Below are 23,105 nucleotides of genomic sequence, written 5' to 3' on the forward strand. Positions count from 1 at the left end.
TTCGGCCCTCGATGTTGCGCCGACCTGACATGCCAATCTGAAGCCCATCTAACCTACACTATTCCATGTCCATCCATATGCTTGTCCAATGACGACCTAAATGTACTTAAAGTTGGCGAATCTACTACCATTGCAGACAAAGCATTCCATACCCTTACCATTCTCGGAGTAAAGAAACTACTTCTGACATCTGTCCTATATCTATCACCCCTCAATTTAAAGCTATGCCCCCTCGTGCTCGCCGTCATCATTCTTGGAAAAAGGCTCTTCCTGTCCACCCTGTCTAACCCTCTGATTATCTTATATGTCTCTATTAAGTCACCTCTCAACCTTCTTCTCTCCTACGAAAGCAACCTCAAGACCCTCAGGCTTTCCTCGTAAGACCTTCCCTCCATACCAGGCAATATCCTAGTAAATCTCCTCTGCACCCTTTCCAAAGCTTCCACATCCTTCTTATAAAGTGGTGACTAGAACTGTACACAATACTCCAAGTGCGGCCGCATTAGAGTTTTGTACAGCTGTAGCATAACCACATGGTTCCAGAACTCAATCCCTCTATTAATAAAAGCTAAAACACTGTGTGCCTTCTTAACAACCTTGTCAACCTGGGTGGCAACTTTCAAGGATCTGTGTACCTGGACACCGAGATCTCTCTGCTCATCTACACTACCAAGAATCTTACCATTAGCCCAGTACTTTGCATTCCAGTTACTCTGACCAAAGTGAATCACCTCACACTTGTTAGCATTAAATTTCATTTCCCACCTCTCAGCCCAGCTCTGTAGCTTATCTATGTCTCTCTGTAAACTATAACATCCTTCGTCACAATCCACAAATCCATGGACCTTAGTGTCGTCCGAATAGTTACCAACCCACCCTTCTACGCCCTCATCCAGGTAGTTTATAAAAATGACGTACAGTTACCTATTAATACTTTGAAACTACCTTCAGCGCTTTGCAGTTAAGTCCTAAAATATGAAATGTTGTCTTGTGTTTTTTTCCAATGATTGCTGAGAAGTTCATGTCCTTTTTTAAACTATATTCCTTTCCACAGAATTTGTAATAATCTGTTCTTCCAATCAAATAACCTGTGGGTACTTAGAGTTCAAGCTCTCTTCTATTAGTCATAGAGATGTACAGCATGGAAACAGACCCTTCGGTCCAACCCGTCCATGCCGACCAGATATCACAACACAATCTAGTCCCACTTGCCAGCACCCAGCCCATATCCCTCCAAACCCTTCCTATTCATATACCCATCCAAATGCCTCTTATATATTGCAATTGTACCAGCCTCCACCACATCCTCTGGCAGCTCATTCCATACATGTACCACCCTCTGCGTGAAAAAGTTGCCCCTTAGGTCTCTTTTATCTTTCCCCTCTCACCCTAAATCTATGCCCTCCAATTCTGGACTCCCACACTCCAGGGAAAAGACTCTGTCTATTTATCCTATCCATGCACCTCACAATTTTGTAAGGTCACCCCTCAGCCTCTGACGCTCCAGGAAAAACAGCCTCAGTCTGTTCAGCCTCTCCCTGTAGCTCAGATCCTCCAACCCTAGCAACATCCTTGTAAATCTTTTCTGAACCCTTTCAAGTTTCACAACATCTTTCCGCTAGGAAGGAGACCAGAACTGCATGCAATATTCCAACAGTGGCCTAACCAATATCCTGTACAGCTGCAACATGACCTCCCAACTCCTGTACTCAATACTCTGACCAATAAAGGAAAGCATACCAAATGCTTTCTTTACTACCTGCGACTTCATTTTCAAGGGGCTATGAACCTGCACTCCAAGGTCTCTTTGCTCAGCAACACTCCTAGGATCTTACCCTTAAGTGTATAAGGCCTGCTAAGATTTGCTTTCCCAAAATGCAGCACCTCACATTTATCCGAATTAAACTCCATCTGCCACTTCTCAGCCCAGTGGCCCATCTGGTCAAGATCCTGTTGTAATCTGAGGTAACCCTCTTCGCTGTCCGCTACACCTCCAATTTTGGCGTCATCTGCAAACTTACTAACTGTACCTCTCATGCTCGCATCCAAATTATTTATGTAAATGACAAAAAGTAGAGGATCCAACACCGATCCTTGTGGCACTCCACTGGTCACAGGCCTCCAGTCTGAAAAACAACCCTCCACCACCACCCTCTGTTTTTCTACCTTTGAGCCAGTTCTGTATCCAAATAGCTAGTTCTCCCTCTTGCTTATTTGTTTGCATTATGTTTCTCATTAGTACTTTCACTGGAAATGGCTCCATCAACCTTTTTTTTCACCAGTTAGTTATAAAGACACAGAACAACTCAAGTTATTCTTTGTTGGGGTCTTCTTAATTCAGCTTGATCTAAATTTTCTTAGCAAAATTCATCTAGTTTCTCTCTGCCCTGTATAGCCCCAACTGGCTAAGACCTGGAACTGACAGGCTCTATCAATTTGGTTACTGTAAAAAAAACTAAGTTCTTTGTTTCAATTCAACTTGCTGGAGTTAATTGGATAAGAATCTACATAGCAAGATAAGAGTGTAAACAGTGCAACTGCACAGATCAATTATGCAGCATACTCCAATGGTCTTCAATATCTAAAGTCAGGTTAGCTGCATCAAACTGCAGATGCTACGCCACTAGAGAAGGGTGTGTTTCCGTGCTGTATATCTCTATGACTCACTGCAGTTATACAGAGATCACTAAAATTATTTTAAAACAATTTCTACCAATACATTCCAAGATCTTTCCTGATTGATGGATCAGTTGAAGGAAAAAATGTATATCTTTAAGAATGTTTCCTACTCCTGGAGGATCCTGAGATGCACATGCATCTTTTTGAAAAATGTGCATGATAATGTAACCAGCATGGTGAAAGTCTAATTTTCAATGCCTAAGTCTAGAAGGATATTTGCAGTGATATTTAAGTAATAACAAAACAAAACTTGGCCTACTGATCATCCAACCTATAAATCTGAAACATAAATGGAGCTTTCAGAATTGACAAAATAGAAAATAACTTAGATTACCCATCAAATAAGTTGTGATTTTGTGCCAGCTACTTAAATTCAGAATTAAGATTATATGCAATGGTTATGAGTTTTGTATTCATTGAATAGGAATTAAAATTGTTTGTTGTGTTAGATGTATGGTCCAAAATTCAAGGCACCTGCAAAAATTGATGAGATTCAGCTGAATCCTGACATCCTGAAATTCTACTTTGCAAATTCCAATATCTGAAAAAGCAAGAATGCTTAGCCTTATGCCTTGCAGTGCCTATGACCAGTTTCATTATAGCATGCAACAAAGTAAAATTAAGCAGCATATACATCATTCTCTGAAAACACCATGGGTTCATCCACACGATTTAGCTGTAACGCAAATGGTGAACTGGAAACGATTTTCTTAAAAGATGAACTCCTATTGGCTATTATACAATTTCATCCTCAGTTACCTTAAGACCACTCTAGATGTTTACTTCATGTCAAGCAAATGGGATTGAATGACCAGGCAAATTTCTTCTGACTTGATTGTTAATGTTTTCAGGAATGTTTTTAGAAATTATTGCAGGAGAAAAAAAGATTTGAATTTGAAGATTCTCCTCATTCTGTACAATGCACCAAGCTATCCTCCCAGCTTTGGTGAGCTTTTATGAAAACATTGAAATACTATTTCTACTTCTGAACACAACCTCTCCCATTCAAACCATGGACCAGGATGTAACAGCAGCCTTTAAAGCTTATTATTTAAGGTGCATATTCAGGAAGCTGATTGCAGTTACTGAAGGTTATAACGAAGACAGTGTTCTTCAATTTTGGAAGAGCTTTAACATAAGAATGCATTGTGGAGGCTTGGGGTAATGTCAGTAAGGACTGCTTGCATGCTGATTTGCAGAAGCTTCTCCCAGATTTTCTTCATGATTTTAAAGGCATTGAACCATCAGAGAAGCTTTCAGCAACCAACAAACATTGTGTCGCTCTTGCAAAGCAAATTGGATTTGAAGAAGTGGAGACTGATCTACAACAACTTTTTGCTGTGGGGGAAATTGAAGCTCAAGATGAAGATGAAGAAGTCCAGGATGTAGCACCAAGAGAACTTTCCATTTCTCTTTTGTCTCCTATCCAAAGGGAAATTGGGAAGCAGTCACAGCTCTTAGAAGATAATGGCTACGATGCAGAACACAGCAGAACAACAGTTCATGGCATAATGTCTTTTCTGGCACCCAATGAACAGCATTTGCATGAAAGAAAATACATGGGAAGCAGCAAAACCTAGATGCCTCTTTAAACCAATCCCCAAGAGACAGTCTGAGGACAATGAACCACAGCCATCCACTTTTGGGCTGAATAGTTTCTTTCACAGTAACCTGAAAGTAATGATGATGCTGACGATGGCCCTCAGTCCCAGTCTTAATACAGTACTGTAACTCAGCAAACTCAGAAACCTTTTAAAGTGTTAAATTTATTGTATTATTTGATTAAAATATATGATTTTAACATTTATTTAGACTGCTATCATGTGTGTTAGGCTTACTACCAGCTTTGTTTCACTTTTTACTGATATTTTTGGTGCTTTGCCCTGATCCCTGTTTTTCCCATAGGCCCGGTTATTTCTATTGTGCAACAAGGGTCACACCAGAATACAAGTACCACATTACAGCAGATCAAACTGTATATCATAAAGTGAGTGTACACTATAAATATCCATGTTGCCTAAAGCTTTTGTACGTATCACTCAGTGGTGTCTATACATGCTGTAAATACCCATACCATTCGCAGGTTTACTTTCTTGAGTTTCAATGAAGTTTAAATAAAATGAAGTTTTATTTTGAAGTTAACTGTATATTTCATACTCTACTTTCCTACTAACTGACCTTTTAAAGTTAAGCAGCCCACACTTTTAAAGTGGAGGTGCACTGTGGCTGCAGGTGGTACACAGAAGTCAATCAGGAAATGAATTTGATCAGGAAAACAGCAGTAAAATGAACCACATATGTGACATGAGGTTGCATGATTTTCAAAAATTGGAATGGACACCCCAGGCCAGGAGGTACAAAACAAGAGGCATCCTATATTCACTGAGAACCAAGATGTCAGAAGGTGTGGTGTTGGATGTCTTATATCAGGTGTACGCTAGAAATCTGACGGAAGCGATTGCTGGGCCCCATGCTGAGATATCTGGATTATTGATAATCACAGGGAAAGTGCCGGAAGACTGGTGGTAGGCTAACATGGTGCCACTATTTAAGAAAGGTGATAAGGAAAAGCGAGGGAACTATTGAACGGTGTGCCAGACATCGGTGGTGGGCTGTTGCAGGGAATCCTGAGGGACAGGTTTTATGTATATCTGGATATGAAAGGACTGATTAGGGATAGTCAACATGAGTTTGTGCATGGGAAATCATATCTCACAAACTTGATTGAGTTTTGTGAAAAAGTAATGAAGAGGATTGATGAGAGCAGAGCAGTGGACGTGATCTATATGGATTTCAGTGAGGTGATCAACAAGGTTCCTCATGGTAGACTGGTCAGCAAGGTTAGATTACATGGAATACAGGGAGAGCTGGCCATTTGGATACAGAACTGGCTCAAAGGTAGAAGACAGAAGGTGGTAGTGGAGGGTCGTTTTTCAGACTGGAGGCCTGTGACCAGTGGTGTGTCACAAGGATCGCTGCTGGGCCCACTGCTTTTCGTCATCTGTGCTGTTAATGACACCAAAATTAGTGATGTAGTGACAGTGAAGAAGGTTACCTCAGAGTACAGGATTTTGATCAGGTGGGCCAATGGGCCAAGGAGAGGCAGATGGAGTTTAATTTAGATAAATGTGAGGGGCTGCATTTGGAAAGGCAAATCAGGACAGGACTTATACGCTTAATGGTAACTTCCTCGGTTGTGTTGCTGAACAAATGCAGTTGCATAGTTCCTTGAAAGTGGAGTTGCAAGTAGATAAGATAATGAAGATGAAGTTTGGTCTCCTTTCCTTCACTGGTCACAGCACTGAGTACAAGAATTGGGAGGTCAAGTTGCAGCTGTACAGGATATTTGTTAGGCAACTTTTCGAATACTATGTCAATTCTGGTCTCCTTCCTATAGGAAGGATGTTGTCAAACTTGAAAGGGTTCAGAAAAGATTTACACGGATATTGCCAGGGTTGGAGGAGTTGAGCTATAGGGAGAGGCTGAACAGGCTGGGACTGTTTCACTGGAGAATCAGGGGCTGAGGGGTGACCTTACAGAGGTTCATAAAGACATGAGGGTCATGGATAAGGTAAACAGGCAAGCTTTTTTTCCTGTGGTGCAGAAGTCCACAACTAATGAGCATAGGTTTAGAGTGAAAGGGGAAAGATATAAAAGGCACCTTAGGGGTAACTTTTTCACGCACAGGGTGGTGTCTATACGGAATGAGCTGCCAGTGAAAGTTGTGGAGGCTGGTACAATTACAACAAAAAAGGCATCTGGAAGGGTATATGAAAAGGAAGGGCATAGAGGGATATGGGTCAAGTGCTGGCAAATGGGACTAGATTAATTTAGGATATCTGGTTGGCATAGATGAGTTGGACTGAAAGGTCTGTTTCCATGCTGTATATCTCTATGACTCTATGCCCTCCAGTCAAACATTCAAAAGATGGTTGGAACATAAATGAAAATTTGTGGTTGTGGGCATGTTTGCCAAGCTGGGAAGTTGTTTCGTAGATGCTTCGCCTCCTGTCTATGTGACATCTTCTGTGCTTTGGAGACTCCAGTGAAGTACTGCATCTTTGGAATTTATTTGGTTCCATTTCTGCTGTTTCCATTGTTCATTGTAATGGCCAATATAAAGCTGTGATTAGGCCCCATTTAGAATACTGTGTCGAGATTTGGAACCCACACCTCCAGAAGGACATATTGGTACTGGAGATTCACACAGATGATCCCTGGAATGGTAGGCCTAACATACAATGAATAGCTGAGGATCGTGCAGTGGCATTCATTAGAGTTTAGAAGGTTGAGGGAAGGTCTAATAGAAACTTACCAGATAATGCATGGCTTAGAAAGAGTGGACGCTGGGAAACAGTTTCTATCAGACAGGGATACTAGGACTCGTGGGCATAGCCATGGAATTAGAGGGGGTCAATTTAGAACAGAAATGTGGAGACATTTCTTCAGCCAGAGAGTGGTGGGCCTGTGGAGTTCATTGCCACGGAGTGCAGTGGGGGCTGGGACGTTAAATGTCTTCAAGACAGAGATTGATAACATTCTTAATTTTGCAAGGAATTAAGGGCTAGAATATAGAAATGTACAGCACAGAACAGGCCTTTTGGCCCACAATGTTGTGCCAAGGATTAATCCTAATGTAAAATAAAATAACTTAACCTACGCACCCCTCAACTCACTGCTATCCATGTGCATGTCCAATAGTTGCTTAAATGTCCCTAATGACTCTGCTTTCACCACCATTGCTGGCAACGCATTCCATGCATTCACAACTCTCTACATAAAGACGTCCCCTCTATACCTTTCTCATAATATCTTAAAACTATAACCTCTCGTGCCAGTCAATCCTGCCCTGGGGAAAAGTCTCTGGCTATTGACTCTATCCATGCCTCTCATCTTGTATACCTCGATCAGGCCACCTCTCTTCCTCCTCTTCTCCAGAGAGAAAAGTCTGAACCTAGTCATAAGGCAAACCGTCCAGCCCAGGCAGCATCCTGGTAAACCTTCTTTACATGCTCTGCAAGGCCTCTGTACCTTTCCTAAAATAGGGCGACCAGAACTGGACACAATATTCCAAGTGTGATCTCACCAGGGACATGTAGAGCTGCAGCAAAATCCCATGGCTCTTAAACTCTATCTTCCATTAATGAAAGTCAGAAAGGCATATGCTTTCTTAACAACTCCTTCTTGCCACTTGGGTGGCAACTTTGAGGGATCTATGTACTTGAACACCAAGATCCCTCTGTTCCTCCACACTGCCAAGAATCCTGTCTTTAATCCTATATTCAGCATTCAAGTTCGACCTTCCAAAATGTATCACTTCGCATTTGGGCCTCTCATTTATCTCCCCACTCTGCAGGCACCCTGCCTCTATTCCTGATGAAGGGCTTTGGCCCGAAACATCGATTTTCCTGCTACTCGGATGCTGCCTGAACTGCTGTGCTTTTCTAGCACCACTATCATCTAGAATATGTTGCACTGCAGCCTGCAATAACCCTCAATACTATCAACAGCACCTCCAACCTTTGTGTCATCTGCAAATTTACTAACTCATCCCTCAACCTGCTCATCCAAGTCATTTATAAAAACTACAAAGAGCAGAGGTCCAAGAACAGAACTCTGCAGGACACCACTCAACACTGACCTCCAGGCAGAATACTTTCCATCTACAACCACTCTCAGCTTTCAGTCAGCCAACCAATTCTGAATCCAGATAGCCAAATCACCCTGTATCCCATATTTCCCGACTTCATGAATAAGCCTACCATGAGGACTTTATGAATGAGCCTACCATGGATACAGGGAAAGTGCGGGTAAATGATGCTGAAATGCCCATCAGCCATGATTGAATGGCAGAGTGGACTCGATGTCCGAACGGCCTTACTTCTACTCCTATTTCTTATGGTCTTACACTGGGTCTAGGTTAATGTGCTTGTTGATGGAGTCTGTGGCTGAGTACCATTTATATAATTTACAGGATTCCATGCAAACACTGCATGAAACACTATATAGGGCAAACAGGCAGACAACTAGCAATCTGCATCCACGAACACCAACTAGCCACTAAACACCATGACCACCTGTCCCTTGTAGCTATACACACAGATGACAGGGACCAAAAATTCAACTGGGGGCAACATGACAATCAAATGACAAGCTAAACACAGGGCAGCCAGAGAACTTCTAGAAGCATGTCACAAACACTTAAGTTGAATCCATCAACTGGAAGAAATCATTCAGCAAATAATCTGTAAGCATATTTATGGGACAGCTATTGATTCTTCTTGCTGCTTAAGCATCCAGCTGCACAAAGTTTAAAATGGGAGGGGGTCATTTTCCAGCTTTTAAATGGCACAACTGATATCAAATCAATGTGACATCATGATCAGTCTGAGTTTTATGAGCATTCATAGCCAAAACCAGGTGTTGGTAAGCCCATTTTTCTCTCAAAGTATTTTGAAATGGACAATAAAACTGACTTTAAACATCCTCAGTCAGATTGGTGAATCATATTGGACTAAAATGTTTCCAAAGGACCACAATAGGAAACAGGAACAGGAGAAGGCCATTCAGCCCTTCAAGCCTCCTCCATCATTCAGCAGGATCATGGCTGCTTCAACATTCCTCATATCCACTTCCCTGTCCTTTCCCCACGACACTTGATTTTTTTCTTTGCACAAATATTGCCAGACTTACTCAGCTTATTCATCTGTGGCTAGACAGGCCACTCAAAATGATGGATTTATGATGGATTTACGAAAAATGGATAATAAATGAAGTGTGCTATGAAATTGAGAGAAGCATTGACCAAAGTAGCTATGCTAACAAACATGCTGCACATCCAGACAGACTGTAGCTACAAACTGACAGTATATAATTGACCCGGCAGTTGCATACAATATGCAACCTGAATGCAATCCCAGATCAACTGAAAACATTGAGTTGTTTACTAGACACAGGGGCACCTCACACCCTTATCTGGAGAGGGCCACCTGACTTGTGTGCACCTAACACATCCAAGAATGGATGCCCAAGTTCCAACCTGCCATCCACATGTCAACACTTGGTTGGGTCCGATCGATCAGGATCGATCTATTGGAGGACACTAAAAACTGTACCAAAAGGGCACAAACAACTACTAAGCATAAGAATCGCTGCAACATCATCCTCAGGAGCAGTAATTCCAGACCAACCACTATGAAGAGAAGACACCTCTGGGTCAACAAGAAGAAGACGTCCAGATGATCATTGCCAAGCGGATCAAGGCCAAGATCTAGTGTGGTGGCATATGATCATCCAGATTGAAGTTAAAACACAAGATATTTGATTAGGTGTATGGTGTAAATTGTTCGTTTATAGTGTATTTTGTTACAGTATTGTGTTCAATAAATATTATCGTTTATTATGAAGAGCTGACTCGCAGCTTCTTTTCTAGATAGAAGAGTTAAACATACAGCGCTTTCTGTTTGGGTTTCCCTTTTAAAAGACATGAGAATACAAGTGGTGCTTTGTTCCAAAATTTTATTGGTTTAGATGTAACTTGGGTGCTCGAGGAAATTAGGACGTTTAATTTAATATTTAAAAAAATGTACATTGAAACAGTGATGAGCTACTGATTATATGACTGGTTCAGGAAAATAAATTATTTAAGGCCAGAGAAAATGGCCTGTTAAAGAACTTTTCGTAACAATTTAGTAAATTCAAGCTGCTGAAAATGTTTAGGTAACTCTAAATCATGGGTGAAGTTTAAACGTTGCTGAGAAATGTCCAGGATGAAAAACTTGCTTATATCAGGCAAGATTGTTGATGGTACACTTGCCAGTTTTTAATTATATACCAACTGCAAAGAAATGGAAACTTTTTTCAATACAGTGCTGTCACATTTTGTAATTTCAGTTTATACTACCATGGGAAAGCTTGGTGCGCTATTTGTAAAAGTGCTATCATTGAACTAAACTCTCTCAAGGATTAAATAAACAGCAAAACAGGTCTTCCAGGTTTGGTTTGAATTTCTAGCCGGGTGTCTGATACTAGAAACAATGAAAGGTATTGAACATTCCATTGATTGTTCATGGCTACTGTTGTTGTGACAACTCTATTCATCAGAATTCTGTTCAGGATTTTTCTCAAATTAAGCCACTAGCGGAACAGTTAGCTACCCTCTCACAGTTGCCTTATGTACAGGAGCTGTTAAAGTGACTGGCCCTGATGCTGGAACTTTAATTACAGAATATGGCAAGTAGTTGCTGTGAAAATAAGAGGTGTAGTTTGCCTTTACCCAACTGTTCTTCATTACAAGGGACCTGTCACAATGGAAGTACGACTCTATACTTACTCATAGAGATGTACAGCACTGAAATAGACCCTTCAGCCCAATCCGTCTATACCAACCAGATATCCCAACCTAATCTAGTCCCATTTGCCAGCACCTGGCCCGTATCCCTCTAAACCCTTCCTATTTATATACCCATAAATGCCTTTTAAATGTTGCAATTGTACCAGCATCCACCACTTCCTCTAGCAGCTCATTCCATATACACAGCAACCTCTGTGTGAAAAAGTTGCCGCTTAGGTCGCTTTTATATCTTTCCCCCCTCACCCTAAACCTGTGCCTTCTAGTTCTGGACTCCACACCCGAGGGAAGAGATCTTGTCAATTTATCCTATCCATGACCTTACAAATCTCTATAAAAGTCACCCCTCAGCTTCCGACGCTCCAGGGAAGATAGCCCCAGACTATTCAGCCTCTCCCTATAGCTCAAATCCTCCAACCTTGGAAACATTCTTGTAAATCTTTTCTGAACTCTTTCATGTTTCACAACATCTTTCCGATAGGAAGGAGACCAGAACTGTACACACTATTCCAAAACTGGCTAAACCAATGCTCTGTACAGCCGCAACATGACCTCCCAACTCCTATATTCAATACTCTGACCAATAAAGGAAAGCATACCAAACATCATCTTCACTATTCTATTTACCTGTGACTCCATTTGCAAGGAGCTATGAACCTGCACTCCAAGGTCTCTTTGTTCAGCAACAGTCCTAGGACCTTACCATTAAGTGTATAAGTCCTGCTAAGTTTGCTTTTTCAAAATGCAGCACCTCGCATTTATCTAAATTAAACTCCATCTGCCATCCTCAGCACATTGGCCCATCTGACCAAGATCCTGTTGTAATCTGAGGTAACCTTCTCCGCTGTCCACTACACCTCCAATTTTGGTGTCATCTGCAAACTTACTAACTATACCTCCTATGTTCGCATCCAAATCATTTATATAAAATGATGAAAAGTAGTGGATCCAGCACCGATCCTTGTGGCACTCCACTGGTCACAGGCCTCCAGTCTGAAAAGCAACCCACCCTCTGTCTTTTACCTTTCAGCCAATACGGTATCCAAATGGCTAGCTCTCCCTGTATTCCATGACATCTAACCTTTCTAACCAGTCTCCCACAGGGAACCTTGTTGAATGCCTTACTGAGGTCCACATAGATCACATCTACTGCTCTGCCCTCATCAGTCCTCTTTATTACTTCTTCAAAAAACTCAATCAAGTTCATGAGATATGATTTCCCACACACAAACCCATGTTGACTATCTCTAATTAGTCCTTGCCTTTCCAAATATGCTTAAATCTGTCCCTCAGGATTCTCTCCAACAACGTGCCCACCATTGTCACCAGGTTCATCGGTCTATAGTTCCCTGGCTTGTCCTTATCACCCTTCTTAAACAGTGGCACCACGTTAGCCAACCTCCAGTCTTCTGGCACCTCACACCTGTGACCATCAAGGATACAAATACCTCAGCAAAAGGCCCAGCAATCACTCAGGCGAAAGTGACGACTGTAAATGCCGGAGATCAGAGTCTAGATTAGAGTGGTGCTGGAAAAGCACAGCAGGTGAGGCAGCAGCCAAGGAACAGGAAAATCGACATTTCGGACAAAAGCCCTTCATGAGGGCTTTTCCAGGCCCAGCAATCACTTCCCTAGTTTCCCACAGAGTTGTCGGGTACACCTAAACAGAGATTGATCAACTTTTAGGAATTTCAAGACATCCAGCACTTCCTCCTCTGTGATATGGATATTCTTCAAGACGTCACCATCTATTTGCCTACATTCTATATTTTCCATAGTAAATATTGATGCAAAATACCCATTACTGTCTCCCCCATTTCCTGTTGCTCCACACATAGGCTGCCTTGCTGATTTGAGGGGCCCAATTCTCTTCCTGGTTTCCCTTTAAATGTATTTATAAAGGCCCTTTGGATTCTCCTTAGCTCTCTCTGCCAAAGCTATCTCAATTCCCCTTTTTGCTCTCCTGATCTCCCTCTTAAGTAAATTCCCACTGCTTTTTTACTCTGCCAAGGATTCACTCGATCTCTGCTGTCTAAAGCTGGCATATGCTTCCTTCTTTTTCTTAACAAAACCTTTAACTTCTCTAGTCATCCAGCATTCCCTAAGCTTACCAGCCATTCCTTCCACTCTAACAGGAATATACTGTCTCTGGGCTCTCGTTATCTCATTTCTGAAGACTTCCCATTTTCCAACAGTCTTTTTACCTGCAAACATCTGTCCCCAATTAGCTTTTAAAAGTTCTTGCCTAATACTGTCAAAATTAGCCTTCTGCCAATTTAGAACTTCAGATTTCTGAAGGAACTCTGAATAGAAATGCAAAGATCTTTCAATTTGTAAAACAAAATGGTGGAATGACAATTTGCATGTGACTGCCATTTCTGTGCAAATATGATCCATTTTTCTCTGCTACCTTTCAGCTTATTCCCCTGATTTATTAATATCCTATTTCCTTGAGGCTTCTATAGAGTTAAACATACTTCCAATTTTGAGCTTATCACCAAATGTCAACTCAACTCAGATTACAAATAATATGTACAGTGAGTAAAAGAGGCCCCAGAATTGTAACCTGAGGCACATTACCATACATTCTCAACAACTCTTAAAAAGTGCCACGTCCTATTCTGTTTCCTCTCTACTGACATGTCTTAGATATCATGCTCTTAATTCCAAACCCATTAATCGTCAAATATCCTGTGTAGTATCTTGGCAAATTACTTCCTTGAAGTCTATCTGCACTATATTTCCTCCATCTAGAAAATAGGGGTAATTATATTCAATTACAAAATAAAACAATGGATGACAGATTCAAATGAAAAAAAGACAAGGCTAAAACTAATATCAAATTAATCTTTGCAAAGTATTTAGAATGTCCTCCTGAAAAAGACCAAGAGCAAGAATATTGGAATAACTAAATGGATGCTGCAGTGGCAAGACTTTATGTTCAACCTGACTGAATGAAATAAAATGAGTCAAACAAAGTTTCACAGCTGTAATTATCTTGTGAGTTGCAAAAAAGATTGTTTGTACTATTAAACAAGAATTGAAGAATTTTTCAATCTATTCTTCAAAACTATTGTAAACTCCTGGATTTTTTTTGCTCACTTGAGAATAAACACCCCTGACATATCAACCATAGTTCTTTGATAGCGTTCTCACCTCTGAGCCAGAAGGTACTTAGACTGATTACAAAGATTTTAGCATATTGCATAGTTTACATTCTAGTGCAAACACGAAGAGTACAGTTTAATCAGAGGTGCTGCCTTTCAGTTGAGACCTTAAGAGGGAGAGAGAGGATGGCAGTCGTTGACGAGAGGCGTAGAGATCAAACAATTAAGCTTAGCACAGAAAACAGATTGAGCACTCATGGAGAAAGCTCAGCGAGGAGCAATGTCAGGCCTATAGCTTAAGAAAGACTGTAATTTAAGGCTTTTGGCTTTATTTCTTCTTCACCACTTTATCCTGACAACTGCAATGCTGAACTTTCAACTTATTTCGTTATTTTTCGACTCTTTATCTAAGATTTTGTTCTAAGATGGTGAGTGGCAACAATGTACACGTTTCACTGTACTTCTGTATCCCTGTACTTGAATACATATAACAATAAAATCTAATTCTAATTAAACCAAGGTCTTTTCTATACTTAAACAAATAAAAAAAATCCACAGCACTACATCAGAGTAGGAGTGTTCTCCTGGATTTCTTACCTAAAATTTATTTCTCAATCAACATCAACAGAATAGATCTGATCATCTCACTGCTATTTTTGGGAGTTTTTATGTAGTAAAATTTGTTGCCAATTTACATTTCAACAATAACCATATTTCAAAAAGTACTTATTTGCTCATCAAGGAATTTGGGGCATCTTAATCTTGTGAAATACTATATTAGTGTAAGTCTTTATTTGTATTTCTTTAACACACCACAAAGAGAGACTCAAGGGCAATATTCCAAAATGTGCATCATTACAGTTGTCAGCACAGCAATTAGGATATAGCAGGAATAACTGAGAAGTTATTATCCATTTTTAATTCCAGTCAAAATGCAACATCTTGGCCAAGGCAGAAATTATTTTTTCAAAGATTGTGTATTCCTTTGAAGATCTAAGCACTTCAATGGACAAGTGAAGAGAGAAGAATCTCAGCTAAGCCTGATCATCACCTCACTCAGTGCGCACATCTATTTTACAGTAGAATAGTAATCATGAGCAGGGATCTTGACAGATTTCTTCCATCCTTTATAAGCCAATGTACACCATGTTTACATTAGCATTTATCATAAGCATTTAATGTTGACACAAGTCAGAAACTGAGTCATGGACTTGCCACCTTTACATAATATGACTATGTGGTGCTCTACTCTCAATGGGAAATAAGCATTTCACCAAACATCCTGCCTGTTCCTGCACCTAATGATTTTCTTTTTAAAATCAACATTGGTTCAACAAAATTCTTTACTAGTTTATAAAATGCATAAAGGAGTTAAGGAACTTGTGCCCTGATAACATTATGTTAACATTGTGAATAAGTTAACAGCCCTAAATCAGTGAAAAATTCAAGACATTTTTGAAACAAGTTTAATTAATTTCAGTTAGATGTTTCAATTAACATTATGACATAAATTAACATTAAAAACTAAATTGTAATTGACCTAGATCCAAGTTCAGGATTCGAATAAAGTAAAAATGGAAAACATTGGAAATACTCAGTGACTCCAGCAGGATCTGCGGAGAAAGAAAGGGTCATGTTTCAGCTTGACAATCCTTTTCTAGAACTCTGCTGAAATATATTGACCTGGAAAGGTAACTCTCCTACAATTATATGAGACACAGTTTGGAACTTTTCATTCTTGTCATATGGTCGCTTTCTCCCTCGGCCATATAATTGCATCATCTCCTGGTTGACAGAACAGGTAACTTGAAACTGAGCCATTAATTTTCCCTGATCAACAAGGAATGCATAAAAACTAGAGTTTCCTATTTTTCTTAGGGAAGCAGGCCTTTGAGCTCTGCTCACCTTTAGACACAGATTTATTTGTGTTTGATTACAAACTTTACAAATGTCTAATTATCAGTCTTCACCTGAATAAATGTACTATACCCACCTCTTGGGAAAACATTCCAGGCACCATTATCTTCAGAATTCTCCATATCCTAGCAAAGAAAACACCATCCACAACTGCTTTCTCTTTTTTACCTTCTTTCTGAAAAACAGAGGATAGAGGTTTCTATTCCTAAGAAACCATATGAAGCAAAAATGTTATTTTAATGAAGAAAAAAATGCAATATATTTTCATGATATACTCACCTCATTCTGAAGAGAAAGCTTTCCATCATTCTTACTGTAATTAAAAGATTAACATTTAAGATGGTACAGAAGTCATGTTTGCCAAATAAAGGACTGACTTATCTCTTTCCATTTTTAACATTATAAAACATTGCAACCCAGGAACAGATCATTTGGTCCAAGATATTTGGACCATGATGTCATTCCAAACCAATCCAACCCATCTGCAAATGGTCTGCATCCCTCCATTCCCTGCCCGTTCATATGTCTATCCAAATGCTTCTTCTGGAAAAAAAGGACACCAATGTCAGAATCCTGTTTATTGACTTTAGCTCTGGCTTTAACACCATAATTCCCAACAAAACTTATCCCCAAGCTTGGAGACCTTGGACTCTGTTATTTGCATGTCAGGTAGTTGAGCATCCGGTTGCAGAGCGGGGAACAATCAGTAAGGACAGGCGACAACACCTCCTCCATGATAATCCTCAAACCAGTGCCCTGCAAGGTTGATTACTCAGATGCTTATTATACCTATACACTCAACAGAATGGCCAAATTTATCTAACTCCATTTACAAATTTGCTGATGAAATTCAATGACTGCTCTCAAGAAAGGCAATTTAGCTTTAAAAGCTGTAATACAGCACCTTAATTTCTTGTTTTATTCTTGTTTTCCTTTTGACCATCATCCATCTCATTAATAAACCCAATCCATTGCAACTGAAAGCAATGCCAAACGAAAGGTACTCCAACCCCATCCAGTCTACTTGCTGCAACTTCTGAACTCCTAACCCTACATTTCCTTCTTCTGTCCACCGCTCCTACTTCTCCCTATCATTTTATTCCAAACACCACCGCTTCTTGTTTTCCTTCTAAGTCCTTCAATTCTAATTCTGCTTCTCACCCTTTTCCTTATCTATCACACCTGCACTTGTTATTTACTTTACTCAATTTACCCATCAGTTCCCATAAGCTTCTTAACCCTCTCACATCTATAATTTCACACTTGTACCCTATTCCTCTGCATTTGTTTTCCACTGTTTTCTTCCCACCTCAATTCTCCCTTTCATCATACTCCTGCTTTTTAATATCCCATTTCCTGCCGATCCATTGTCCCTTTCCATTTCTACCTCATATCCTAATCCCTTTCATAATAAACTCCACACTTCCACCCAGCTATTCAATTCTTTATTACCTACAATGCTATTTTTTGACCTAAAGCTTTTATTTTAAATAACCTGTATGCACACAAACACTTTATAAAACTTAGTAAAATTAGAGAGAAAATAAAACAAAGAACTGCAGATGCTGGAAATCAGAGAAAAAATAAATTGCATAATAGACTCAGCAAATCTGGCAGTTTCTGTGGAGAGAAAGCAGAGTTAACGTTTCAAGTCAGTGACCCTTCAGGGGGTTCTGAAGATCAGTCACTGGACCCAAAATATTAATTCTGTTTTGTCTCCACAGATGGTGCCTGACCTGCTGAGCTTTTATTTTTCAGCAATTTCTATTTTTGTAGCAAAATTAGAGGATTGAGAGGGATTATCTAAATGAAAAAGCAGCTGTCAGGAACCTGAGCTAGTCATCATAACGTATAGGAGAAAGTGAGGACAGCAGATGTTGGAGATCAGAGCTTAAAAATGTGTTGCTGAAAAAGCGCAACAGGTCAGGCAGCATCAAAGGAGCAGGAGAATCAACATTTCGGGCATAAGCCCTTCTTCAGGAATGAGGAGGGGGTGCCAAGCAGGCTAAGATAAAAGGTAGGAAGGAGGGACTTGGGGGAGGGGCATTGGGAGTACGAGAGGTGGAAGGAGGTTAAGGCGAGGGTGATAGCCTGGAGAGGGGGTGGGGGCGGAGAGGTCTGGAAGAAGATTGCAGGTCAAGAAGGCGGCGCTGAGTCTGACGGTTGGGCCTGAGAAAAGGTGGGGAGAGGGGAAATGAGAAAGCTGGAGAAATCTGCATTCATCCCTTGTGGTTGGAGGGTTCCTAGGCGGAAGATGAGGCACTCTTCCTCCAGGCGTCAGAACACCTCAAGCCACCTACTTGCGGAACATTTCAGAGAATATCTCTGGGACATCCGCACCAACCAACCCAATCACCACGTGGCTGAACACTTTAACTCCCCCCCCCCCCCCCCCCCACCCCCTACCTCAACTCCGCCAAGGACATGCAGGTCCTTGGTCTCCTCCATCGCCAGACCATGGCAACATGACGCCTGGAGGAAGAGCACCTCATCTTCTGCCTAGGAACCCTCCAACACAAGGGATGAATGCAGATTTCTCCAGCTTTCTCATTTCTCCTCCCCGCACCTTTTCTCAGTCCCAAACCTCAGACTCAGCGCCGCCTTCTTGACCTGCAATCTTCTTCCAGACCTCTCCGCTCCCACCCCCTCTCCGGCCAATCACTCTCGCCTTAACCTCCTTCCACCTATCGTATTCCCAACGCCCCTCTCCCAAGTCCCTCCTCCCTACTTTTATCTTAGCCTGCTTGGCACACCCTCCTCATTCCTGAAGAAGGGCTTATGCCCGAAACGTCGATTCTCCTGTTCCTTTGATGCTGCCTGACCTGCTGCGTTTTTCCAGCAACACATTTTTAAGATCATAATGTATAGGTAATGAGTTGGGCAAAGATCATTCAAAAGTAAAACAGAACAATTTTGCTGGTCCAAGAAAAAAAACTAACTCCTGCCTCAAGCTTACATGGATGCGCAGAACAGAAGGTTCCAAAATAATCTTAATGTTAAAAAAAACTGAGTTGAGATCTTAAACATGAATTTAAACAAATAAACTTAGTGTCAGTGCAACTTAAAGAAACCAACAGGGACACAGTGTTCATAGAAGCAGCTGCATGAACCAGTCCCGGAGAACTTAAAAAGTGAAATATCTGAAGTATAGTGGAGAGTACAGATGTGCATCCAGGTGCGATGGAAAATTGTAACTAAATTGAAACAGCATGTTTAATACAAAATTTTCAATGAATTATTAGTGAATTTTCCACACCATCACTAACAGTGAATTATTGCATCTGGGTTCTCTCTGCCCACCCAACGTTCTGTTAGTTCTCAATCAGCTGCAGGAGTATCAACTGGTGTTCATTGTTTCAGGGTCACTTCTGGTGTGTTCCACATTCTATTTGTTCTCTTCTTTTCTGCCTGCCATTAGACCCTTGATCTCTTGATTCCCTAAACTATGATAGACTCTCCTACAATGATCATCCCTTTATGTCAGTGGTCTTTATCTCAATACAGTGGCTATTACCTGCTGTCTTAATTGTCAGTTTTGTCTGCAATCTTGTTTCATCTTCCTGCTTATGCAATTTTTGCCATAACATTCATATATGTTTCTGATTAATTTCAATTTAACTTTCAATCTCACCATCTTCATTCTGATATAAGGTGAATGTCCCAACAACTTTCCAAATGGCTTCATCTGACTTGTTCAGTCAATTTTCAATGCCCAGACTACCAAAATGTTGTGAGTGACAAATTCAAATGAAACCTTTGAGAACAGACCAATGGTCTTTTGTTGAGCATGCCCAAGTCCCACCAGCACTGATGTCACTTCTGTGGGACTTGCACCTCCCATTTCCCTTCAGATCAGAAATAGGGATCATTTTAATTAAGTTACAAATATATTATTGTGAGTTGAGATTCATTGTGATTCACAATGTTGAAACTTGTAGTACCTTTTATGTTTAGAAGTAGCAAGGGTATTCAACAAGGTTTTTTTCCTGCAAATCCATGAAAATATAACTTTCTCCCCACTAGTATTCCTACATCTGTGCAAGATGACAAAATAACATTGCAAAATCCAAAATGCATTGCATCTTAAATTTAAGCAACCGCCAAGAAATGAACATGTGAAAGGTTTTTAATATCAATGAGCTATTGCATCGTACTAAAATAAAATAATGCCATTTTTCTCGTTTAATCTCTTGGTCTCTACTGCACAGCGAGATTTTGGCCAAAGCAGTCTTTCCTTTCTCTTCTCCGACATTTTGATTTCTTAAAGTTCATGGTTCTTCATTTTTTTGAAAATTATTTTGCTCAAATATTCAAGGGGAAAGTGGAACTAGTATAGGTGATAGCATATTTTTGGTGGGACAGATTGAAAGGACTTCTTCTGTACTAAATGATTCTAAGACTTAAAGAATCCCCAAAACTTACGTTCTTTCACACAAAATACAATGGACTAAATAGAAATCAATACATTATTAAATTGTGTAAAGTTAATTATTGCATAAATATTATTACACAAGTTTCACAGGCAATAGGGAAGGCAAATTGGATCATACAATTTTACAGGACAGTTGGAGGCTATTCTACCCACTGGGACTGTATGGGTGGCACGGGAGCTCAGTGGTAAGCACTGTTGCCTCACAGTGTCAGTTCGGTCCCAGCCTCTGGTGACCATCTGTGTAGAGTTTGCACATTCTCCCTGTGTCTGTGCAGGTTTCCTCTGGGTGCTCTGGTTTCCTCCCACAGTTCAAAGCTGTGCAGGTCAGGTGAACTGGCCATGCTCAGTTGTCCATAGTGTTAGGTGCCTTCGTCATCGGGAAATGGTTCTGGGTGGGTTACTCTACAGTGGGTCAGTGTGGACTTGTCAGGCCGAATGGCCTGCTTCCACACAGGAGGGAATCTAATCTAATCTAATAAAAAAAATCTACCCAGCTAGTCCTACTCTCCAGCCTTATCTCTGTAACTCTCAAATTCATCAATTTCAAAAATATAATCAGCTCTTTTGAAACCTCATATGGAATCCACCTCTAACACTTTCCCAGGCAACACATTCCAAATTCTATCAACTCTCTGAGTAAAGAAGTTTCTCCTTATGTCACTCCTTGCTCTGACTCCAAATTACTGACCTACCTACTAGTGGAAACAAAATATCCTTATTTACCTTGCCAAAATTGTTCATAACTTTGAACACCCAATTAAGGTCACTTCTTAATCTTCTTTGCTCCAAGAAGAATAAGCCCAATTTCTCTAATCTTTCCTTGTATTTAAAATCTCTCATTATGGGTATAATTTCTACTTTGTGCTCTTTCCAGGTCTTTAACATGCTTCCGAAAATAAAGTACACAATACTCCAGATGTGGTCTGACCAAAGATTTATAGAGGGGCAACATCACTTCCTTGTCTTTATATTGTATGCCTCTATTTATCAGCCTAAGGATCTAATAAGCTGTCTTAACAACAATTTCAACATGCCTGGCCCCCTTCAGAGATTTATGCACATGAACCCTGAGGTCTCTCTGCTCCTGAATTCCCTCACAGTTGTACCATTCTGTGTCTGCCCATTTGGCCAACTTGCTAAAGTCCCTCCAAAGTTGCTCAGAGTCACCCTCACAATTCACTATTCTCCCTACTTTAGTATCATCCAAAAATTTAAAGATTTTGCCCTCAATACCAAACTCCAAACCATTTATATGAATCAGACAAAGCAAGGGTCCCAACACTGCTGCCTGGAAAACACCATTTTCAACTTGTCTCCAATCTGAGAAATGCCCATCTGAAACTACCTATCTTTTAGCTAACTTCTAATTCATGTTGCCAAGGACCCAGCAACCTCAACATTTCTAATTTGCTAAACAACTGTATGAAGTCCTTTCTGAAAGTCCAAATATACAACATCCATAGTACTACACTTGTCGACTGCTTATGCCACCTCAAATAACTCAATCAAACTTGTCAGACATGATCTGCCTTTGACAAAGCCTTGTTGACTGTTAAGAATTAACTTATTTTGCTAAGTATATATTAACCTTATTCCATATTGAGGTCTCCATCTTTTTCCCACTACTAATGTCAAGCTGACAGATCTATAGATTCCTGGGTTGTCATCTGCCATTTTCTTAAATAATCGTGTCACAGTTGAAATCCTCCAATTCCCTGGGACTAATCCTGCTTTAAGAGAGACCTGACAAATTTCTGTCAACAGCTCCACAACTTGCTCCTTTACCTCTCTCAGCAATTTAAGATGCATCCCTGGGCCTGGTGATTTACCTACTGAATTGTGCAAGCCTTTTTGAAAAAGTTATCTTTTATCTATCACTATACCATTCAGTTGCTCAACACCCACATTCAAAACTAGTCTATTGTCACCATTTTCTAAAGACAGAAGTTAAGTACAGGGAACCTCGATTATCCAAACAGCACCGGTGAATGGTATTCTGTTCGGATAACTGTCTGTTTGGATAACTGTTTGTTCGGATAGCTGATCACACTCCCTTTGCCTTTGCCTCCCCCCCACTACAAGGTACCTACTCTCTTCAGCACTTCACTCCATACCCGCCAGGGCCTCTGTGCATTTGTGGGCTGTCGGTAATGGTTTAAAGACCAGGCTCTCAGTTGGGGCACCTGGCAGTGATTGGTGGTCAGTGTATTGCGGCCAAGCTGCATTGTGAGGAAGTGTAGGAGAGACAAACTGTTCCCAAGATCCCCAACCCACCACAGCTGTAAGCAGGGCCAGACTGTTGTTGCTTAGGCCAATGTGGCCCCGGTCACCTCGCTCCTGGCGGGAAGCCAGCCATTTGAGGTCAGGAGATTTGCAGGTGGTGCTCAATCGTCGGACAGGGTGCAGACTAAGTTGTGACTCGGTTTGAGTGATTTCCCAACAGACCGAATCCGGGACTTCACAATGCCTGGGTGACCTCCAGGCTGGCTAGCGGTGCCAGATTCTGGTTGTGAGCAAACAGTGTACCCGAATGGGACCCTGAGATCTTGTTTGAATAACCCAAAATTCACATAATTGATGTAGATGTAGGTTTGCTCACTGAGCTGAAAGGTTCATTTTC

The 23,105-nt window shown here is 40.8% G+C and overlaps 1 protein-coding gene across 2 annotated transcripts in view; it reads right to left on the bottom strand.

Moving 5' to 3' along the window:
• The window catches only part of abcd3a (ATP-binding cassette, sub-family D (ALD), member 3a), a 110,338-nt gene that overhangs the window by 81,508 nt on the left and 5,725 nt on the right, over window positions 1-23,105 (bottom strand). For both annotated transcript variants that reach the window (XM_060830574.1, XM_060830575.1), the window contains exons 2-3: window positions 16,333-16,366; window positions 16,130-16,228 (exon numbers count right to left, since the gene is read on the bottom strand). In XM_060830574.1, the coding sequence (XP_060686557.1) occupies window positions 16,130-16,228; window positions 16,333-16,366 (133 nt within the window). The remainder of the gene's footprint in view (window positions 1-16,129; window positions 16,229-16,332; window positions 16,367-23,105) is intronic.

This window comes from Hemiscyllium ocellatum, chromosome 9, assembly GCF_020745735.1.
Source record: "Hemiscyllium ocellatum isolate sHemOce1 chromosome 9, sHemOce1.pat.X.cur, whole genome shotgun sequence".
In the NCBI taxonomy this organism is placed as follows: domain Eukaryota; kingdom Metazoa; phylum Chordata; class Chondrichthyes; order Orectolobiformes; family Hemiscylliidae; genus Hemiscyllium; species Hemiscyllium ocellatum.